Source organism: Mya arenaria, chromosome 2 (assembly GCF_026914265.1).
Source record: "Mya arenaria isolate MELC-2E11 chromosome 2, ASM2691426v1".
In the NCBI taxonomy this organism is placed as follows: domain Eukaryota; kingdom Metazoa; phylum Mollusca; class Bivalvia; order Myida; family Myidae; genus Mya; species Mya arenaria.
In genome coordinates this window covers 68,652,561-68,661,077 of record NC_069123.1, presented here as the reverse complement: position 1 = coordinate 68,661,077, position 8,517 = coordinate 68,652,561, and the positions used below count along the sequence as shown (strand labels likewise).

The 8,517-nt window shown below is 34.4% G+C and overlaps 1 protein-coding gene across 2 annotated transcripts in view; it reads right to left on the bottom strand.

Moving 5' to 3' along the window:
• Positions 1-1,596: 1,596 nt before the first annotated feature.
• The window catches only part of LOC128217882 (PDZ and LIM domain protein Zasp-like), a 28,160-nt gene continuing 21,239 nt past the window's right edge, over positions 1,597-8,517 (bottom strand). The window contains exons 3-9 of one of the 2 annotated variants that reach the window (XM_052925320.1): positions 8,078-8,219; positions 7,058-7,335; positions 6,498-6,742; positions 5,005-5,113; positions 3,492-3,577; positions 3,144-3,243; positions 1,597-3,052 (exon numbers count right to left, since the gene is read on the bottom strand). In XM_052925320.1, coding sequence (XP_052781280.1) covers positions 3,049-3,052; positions 3,144-3,243; positions 3,492-3,577; positions 5,005-5,113; positions 6,498-6,742; positions 7,058-7,335; positions 8,078-8,219 — 964 coding nt within the window. In that variant the 3' untranslated portion in view covers positions 1,597-3,048. The remainder of the gene's footprint in view (positions 3,053-3,143; positions 3,244-3,491; positions 3,578-5,004; positions 5,114-6,497; positions 6,743-7,057; positions 7,336-8,077; positions 8,220-8,517) is intronic. The other variant, XM_052925328.1, reaches the window with a different exon arrangement.

Below are 8,517 nucleotides of genomic sequence, written 5' to 3'. Positions count from 1 at the left end.
AATAGTAAGTTTTTGTGACAGGAGACTGTCCGTCAACATTTTTCTTCAAGCAACTTTATGCCTAAGCCACTTGGCTAAATGCAACCATATTTCACAGGAATATTCTTTGGATGATCCTCTTTCAGATTGCTTCAAATAAAATGTTTCCACGTGTTGCCATTGCAACCAAAAGATTTTTTTTGAAAATCTTCACCTCAGAAACTGCTGGCCAGATTTCAAAATAACTTCACATGAATGTTTCTAAAGTGGTCCTTTATCAAATTCATTCAGGCCATGTTGATTTGAAAAATAACTTGGCTGACAGGGGGCTAGTTCTCACCATATGGACAACTTTGAAAATATTCTCCTCAGAAACCACAGGCCAGATTTCAAAATAATCACACAGAACTATTCCTAATATGGCCCTTTCTCAAATACTTTCAAGCCATGTTGGTTCTTAAAAACTTTGTGGTCAAGGGGTGGGGCTAGTTTTCACTATATGACTTTATATAGAACTTTGGAAATCTGAGACAACTGAAGCATCAATTATTTCTTGTCAGAAACCATTGTCCCTTTTGAAAATAATTGCACATAGATGTTCCTCTGCTAACCCTGAACCACATACTCAGGTGAGCATAAAGATCCATCTTGGCCCTCTTGGTTGGTGACAATATACCTTTACACAGTGACTATATTCCTCTAGCAATTAGTGTTGTTTAATTAGAAAACAATCATAATGGATAATGAAATCCAAACAACTGATCATCAAGTTAAATATAATAAAATGTATTTCCATACTTAATATTGGCATATAAATATATTTTAAGTTCATTTCAACAACTTCTATCTCTTCAATATTTCAAAATTGGCCCAACATATTGAATGACATAAAAAAAAAAGAAAAAGGATTTTTTTTTCCCATTATAGCACCAACTTAGATGTGCGAGGTTTTGCCTCAACAAATACACATAAATTTTATGTTTCCTAAGTAATATAATCAAGTTCTAGGGTTATCGATTAACGCTGTTTTTTTGTAACCATTGACAATTGTTTGATAATAATAAATCACTACCAAGTATATATTAGTACATTGTACTTCACATTGGTTGTTTATAACTTTGGGGCCTCAAGTGGTTGGAATGTTAATAAAAGGTTACTTAGCTACACTTGATCGTTTAACCTCCACTGACATCAAGTAATATTTATCTACATTGAATAAGAAATGATAGTAGTCCATCTAGCTGAGTGTCATGATCAAACTATATATGTATGTAAATAGTTAAGGTCATAGGTGGCAGAATCGGTCAGGAAGGTGATTGGTTTTTTGTTTGCAAAATTATATACATATCCTTTAGCGATAAACTGCCACCTGTGGTTAAGATATTCACGTGTAGAAAGAGTATCAGGCTATTTGAGCTTGCTTAAAATTTCATTGAAGTTAAAGGTAATAAATGGAATGGGTTTATAAATAATTCAAAAATTACTGGACCACAAATATTATTGATATGCGTAATAAATGAAGAATTATTTCTATGGATTAATCAACGCACAAAATGACTCCAAACATTTATTAGCATTCTCCTGGAAGATATAGCATAAGAAACAACAACAACAATATGAAAATAAAAACAATTTATTCATATTCTAAAGAAATATAAGAATATATTGCAGAATTACATACATGTTTTAAAAGCTAGTGTGGCTGTATAAAGGGGCCAACAAGCAGCAAAGCATTGTTACCATAACATAGAGAACACAACTGCTTTGTCAGTAATATTAAATATTTATTATGACTTTAATTTGTTAATACCCCGAGATAATGTGATGAAAACAGTCCAAAAAGATTTCTAAACTTTAAATGACAACCCTATCAACACTTGAACGCTGTGAATTGTGTAAGGAATCATTTGGTATTTATCTATCTTTCCTCATTTTAATAACAATAATTCTCAATATCATCATAAGTGATATTATTTTTTTATCTTTTTATAGTTGTGTAAAGGCCAACATGAACAAAACTTTGAAAAGCTTGCATTGTATTTTAAATACTTGCTAAAAGTTTGATTGTCAGTTGGTCAGGTTTATTTTCCAATAATAACAGTTTGTTCAGAGAGAAAATAATGGCATTAATAGCTGGCGCAAGAGGGGTGGGGAGCAGTGGGGAGGGACAATCGTAAAATATCACTGTAACATCATAAAACCTGTACATATTACAAAATAATTTAAATATCAACAAACCATTCATATAATGACATAGCACCAGTATACAAACATATACAAATCACAAACATTAACAATAAATTGGCACTTAACAATATACATGTAAATTCATACTAAATATCTCTATCCTTTATCATCCTGCCATATTCAACGCAGTTTCGTAATTGAACCTTTTTTTTTTTCAATTAATGTATTAACTTTTTTGGTTAATTGTGGTGGCTACAAGAATATGCTCTATAAAAGACTACTGCACTTAACAATATGCAGAGTGAGGATGGCCAAATGTTTGTGCTCATCAAAATGTGTGGACATGGATCAGTTCAAAAAATAATATCATAAACATTCACTCTTAACACCTTGTGCAACATATATATCACCCCAGAACTAAATAGGTTTCACTAATAACATGCTTTGGAATAAAATGTGTGTTATCTGTGTTGTGAAAATGGCTGTTGATTCAGAATTACAATTAAATTCACAAGTATGAACTATGATTGAACAAAACTGTGTTCAGAATACCTGTATTTTTGACTAGAGTTACTATCATATTCTGTAATGTTGAAATAATGACCAATAAGAACATTAGTATTCATTCTCATAATTCACAATTTAATATAATTCTTTTAAAAAGTACCCTTTTACAATACATATACGAACTCATAATGGGATTGGATAAGTTTATGAAATGTATTACATTCAAAAAAATGAAGTATACATATTATTAATTTTTTTTCTTAAATATTGAACACACAATGAATTGTTGGGGTCATCAGGTACACACTGGTTACTATGGAAACTACTTCACTCATCTGGATCTGAATTCATATATTTTAGTCATCATTTGATCATTTATCTGAAAATAGAAAAGAACAAATGACATTGATTTGTATACATTCAGTGACAACAGGACTTATTTTAAATCACATCATTAAAATTATTATTACCTATAAACAGCTCCTGCATATTTCATGTTCTCCCCTGGAGACTGTGCTGTCTGCCTCGCATGAATCTCGCAGTAAAGTTGACCCTCAATCATGAAATAACCTGCCAGGAAAAAATCAAAGTGCCATTATAGTGAACCCAAAATTTGGGATAACATTTTAATGGTTACAAAAATAAACTGTTCCAAGTAAATCTTCCATTTTGAATACTAAGCCGCGGCCAAGAATTTATATCATTGCCTTTATGCATAATTTATCATAATTCAAGGAGGCACATAAATTATATACAGAATGTTAACATTCCATTGAAATAATTATGATGTAAAAAGCAAATATTAATGAGGGTTTTACCTTTCTGTTTCAAAAAGACCCCGCATCTGACACATTTGAAGCATTTCTCGTGATATGGCATTCCCTTGATTCGCACAAATACACCCCTGAAATATACAATATACTATGAATATGAATTTGACTATAACAAACACTGCATACACATGCAAATGTTGTCTTTTTTTATCAATTTTCCATCTGATAACCCTATGTAGTTAGTCACAAAATTTAATTTGAAACAAGAGATGTTTGTCAAACATTATGCCCCCTGAGCGCCAAGTTGCCAGAAATATTTGGACAATTGAATGAAATATGCATGGACTGAAATGACAGCTGATTTGTCATTGGATGCATATGAGGCAGGTCATCTACTGGTCATACCTAATCTTCATGTCAAGTTTGATGACCATAGGTCCGGGAATTGTTGAGTTATCACTCGGACAAGCTTTGGTCTTCCAACAGACCGACCGACATGTGCAAAGCAATTATATAACCCCTCTGCTTCGAAGGGGGGCATAATTAAACTAGATGTTCACTGAAAACTGATACTTCAACTCATGCATTTAGTGACATATAAATTTCTACTGTCTACTATATAAGAAAATAAAATATGGACAATCAGAAAACCTTTTTTCAGCTTACAGTCACACTGACCTTGACCTTTGACCCACTGACCTCAAAATCAATAGGGTTCATCTGCTGGTCATGACCAATAAGCCTACCTAGTATGAGGTCCCTGGGTCAAAGCGTTCTCAAGTTATTGATCGGAAACCGTTTTTCATGTTAAGGTCACACTGACCTTGACCTTTGACCTCAAAATCAATAGGGTTCATCTGCTGGTCATGACCAATACACCTACCAAGTATGAGGTTCCTGGGTCAAAGCGTTCTCAAGTTATTGATCGGAAACCGTTTTTCATGTAAAGGTCACACTGACCTTGACCTTTGACCCACTGACCTCAAAATCAATAGGGTTCATCTGCTGGTCATGACCAATAAGCCTACCTAGTATGAGGTCCCTGGGTCAAAGCGTTCTCAAGTTATTGATCGGAAACCGTTTTTCATGTTAAGGTCACACTGACCTTGACCTTTGACCCACTGACCTCAAAATCAATAGGGTTCATCTGCTGGTCATGACCAATACACCTACCAAGTATGAGGTTCCTGGGTCAAAGCGTTCTCAAGTTATTGATCGGAAACCGTTTTTCATGTAAAGGTCACACTGACCTTGACCTTTGACCCACTGACCTCAAAATCAATAGGGTTCATCTGCTGGTGATGACCAATACACATACCAAGTATGAGGTCCCTCGGTCAAAGCGTTCTCAAGTTATTGATCGGAAACCATTTGGTATTCCGACCGACCGACCGACCGACCGACCGACAGACAGACAGACCGACCGACCGACCGACCGACATGTGCAAAACAATATACCCCACTTATTTCAAAAGGGGGCATAATAAGTTTAACTAATTTTTATTTTTTCAATTTTTCTTGGAATACTTAATTAATATTTAACTGAAATTGAACGTACGTGACGAGGTTTGTGCAGCCAGTACAGTGCATGTTCTCCTGCTTGGGAGGTGGGGCAGGGTTTGACATTGCTGTGGGAGCCGTCACAGACCGGAAACCAGAGGGACCACCTGTTATGTGGGGAGGTAAATCATGAATGAAGAGCTACAATTACTTCTCAAAGTTCTTTGATTTTACAATCAATATACATGTTAATGACTTGCTTTAAAGCATTACAAAATGTAAACTAAAAAGTCCTAGTTGCTACACTGTATGCTCTATTGTTAAATTTTACTTAAGCATATCAGTAAACCTTGTTTTTTTTGTACAAGTTTAAACTGACTTGACTTGTATAACAAATCCTTATAAGGTCATTTTACTCGAATTTAGAAATCTTGATAGTCATGGCTTTTTTATTTAAAAACTGCTTAGTCATTATCGACGTTCACAATGACTCATTTTAATAAAAAATGCTTTCATTCAAGCCAAAAAACTATGTGGTAATTTTATATGGAAAAACACTATTTGATATACCTCCTCAACCAAGTTAAATTAATTCATTAATATTATTACTTTGACACTTGAACAAAATACACACATTATTTATCAAATACCTTAAGTTTTGAATGACTTTCCTACGCTTTATGTAACAGTTAAACACGACAAAACATGCATGGATTCGAACGTAGAAATCTAATCAGTGACAATGTCAATGTGTTATATGAATAATATTTATGACTGAAAATATTGTCAACAGTAAAATATATGTAGGTTTATAAGAGCAAATAGGCCATTTAATAGGGGGAAACAACATCCTGCCAGAACAAAACTCATGCAGAATAAAATTCATAGATCAATCAATTAGTGAATTAAAGCTCTTGGTCTAAAGCACAAAGAAAACCAACAAAAAATTGAAAACAGAAAGAAAGTAATACTATGTTCTTTTGTTCAGTATACAGTGCACTCAAGAGAAACTGTTAACGAATGTGAATCAACATTGCTGACAATATTTATTGATGCATGAACCAAATCTTACATCATAAATTACCTATCAACCTGTAACATTTAGAGAGATATTTCAATCACTTACATAACAGACAAACAAGATTTCCCATTGCTCATAAAATGTAAATTGTACACACTAACATTTAAAAAGTTTACGATGAAGAACAAACAAATTTATAGCTTTTAAAGGACATTTTAAGCAAATCATAATCCTCCTTTTGAATGATAAAAATCCTTCATATAACGTAAATATTTTTTTGTTTTAAATGACATCCTAAGGAACATCTACCAAAATAAGGAGAAATACAGACACAACCTTGGTCTTATTAAATTTTGCAGCCTTATGACCAAGAATTCTTCCTACTGAAGTTTAGATTCCAGTTATAACTGTTCTGAGAAATATTAACATTTTGTGGTTGATTTCTGATATTTCTTCTACCCCTTACATGACAAAATATCAATCACAAATACTCAGAATGATGAAACAAAAACAAACCGCAAAACACCTACTGTTATTAATTGTTGTGTTAGTTTGAGAATTTTCATGCTCGTCACTATTCACTCCATTCTCTTGACCAGACAAGCGTTCAGTGGATTCAGATGGGCTGTCAGGCAAGCCTGTGGGTGACTCTGATGCCTGTTCACCTGAACTTGGGGAGCCATATTGTGTTCCAAATGACTGATTGGGGTTTGAGTCGAGACGTTGGTAGGTTCCTGTCATCTTAGTGCCGAGAGGGGCATCATTCACATCAAGGCTTCAACAAAATGTAAGAAATGTGAGTATAGCTTTGAACCAAGTTTTCACACAAGATATACTTATATATTTTATTTCCAGCAGGTGACCAATGTTCTCTCATATTTGATACGAAAACAGTTCCTTTATTAAACATATCATTCAAAATGCTCAGATTGATGTTTATGTTTTTTGCATGGACTCAGACACAAAACTAAAGAAATTATAAATCAATTGGTTGATAAAGACCAAAGTGGGCACACAATTGTAATAAAAATAAGAAGAAAATTATAAACATCAAAAGATTTTTGACTAATAGAATCATGATCATCCTTACTTTTCAATTTCCTGCTGAATGGCAGATGTCTGTGAAGAGTATGTTTTGGCAATGTTACTTGCTGAATACAAGCCAATGGGAGAATTAAACTGAGCATGTACTACATTGGGCACAGCCCGCTTTGGTGATTCTGGGGCCTGCTGCTGATATTGCTGCCCATAGTCAGGCTGTGCACTGCCATACTGTGGCTGGGGTGGTTGCTGGGGCTGCATCTGTAACCGGGCACCCCCGAATGGTTTTGCTGACCGGTTGTATGAGCTTCCAATATTGGATGACTCCTGCAAAACAAATGACAGCCATGATTCAAGAAATATTTTAATAATTATGGGATTTTTAGCATTTCTGCATCTTGCTTTTAATAATATAAGAAATGTTTAAAGTTTTTTTGTTAAAGCTATGTTCCAAAAATACCCAAGGAGCAATGGAAATCACTTCAGAAGGTAGTATTCAGACAATATGTGCAACTCTTACAGCAGACTTGTTTGTTGTTTTTTATGCGATTCCAGTAGACAGGTTTGTCAGTATATACGTATGCAATCAGACTGACTGGTTGGTTAGTGTAAACATATGCGATTCCAGCAGACTGGTTTGTCAGAATAAACATATGTGATTCCAGAAGACTTGTTTGTCAGTGTATACATATGTGATTCCAGCCGGCTGGTTTGGCAGTGTATACAAGATTTCTTCAGACTTGTTTTTCAGATTATAGGTACATATGTGATTTCAGCAGATTGGTTTGTCAGTGTATATATATATGTGATAACAACTGACTGGTTTGTCAGTGTATACATATGTGATTCCAGTAGACTGGTTTGTCAGTGTATACATATGTGATTCCAGTAGACTGGTTTGTCAGAATATACATATGTGATAACAACCGACTAGTTTGTCAGTGTATACATATGAGATTCCTTCCAACTTGTTTGTCTGTGTATACATATAAGTTTCCAGCCAACTGGATTGGCCATGTAATTATATGTGATTCCAGCTGATTCTTTTGTCAGTGTATACAATACTCACATCTACTTGGTCCCTGGCGAGGGAGGTTTTCTGGACAGTGTACAGCTGGTCCCCTGTGGCTGTCTGTATGGGCTGGGGCTTCTCGGTTGGCATGAGATCAGACATTGGTGTCACCTTTGGGCGCCAGATCTGTACAGCGCCCCTGTAAAATGAAAAATAAGACATGATTTAGTCTTTAAATTACAAACAGGCCTTTTTTATCCCAAAAAACATAAAAAAGATGATTAACAAACTGTAATAGATTTCCTTTATACTTTTCTCTAAACATCTGACAATGTATTCTGTTTTCTGTAACAGTTTTAACTCAACATTTTATTATTAACTGCACAGTATGTGACGAATGCCCCAGAATGTGACATTGACCTATGAACAAGGTCAGTACATGAAAAGTTAAAAATCAAACAAATACATATGGCAAGTTATTTTAAATTGCCTCTGAG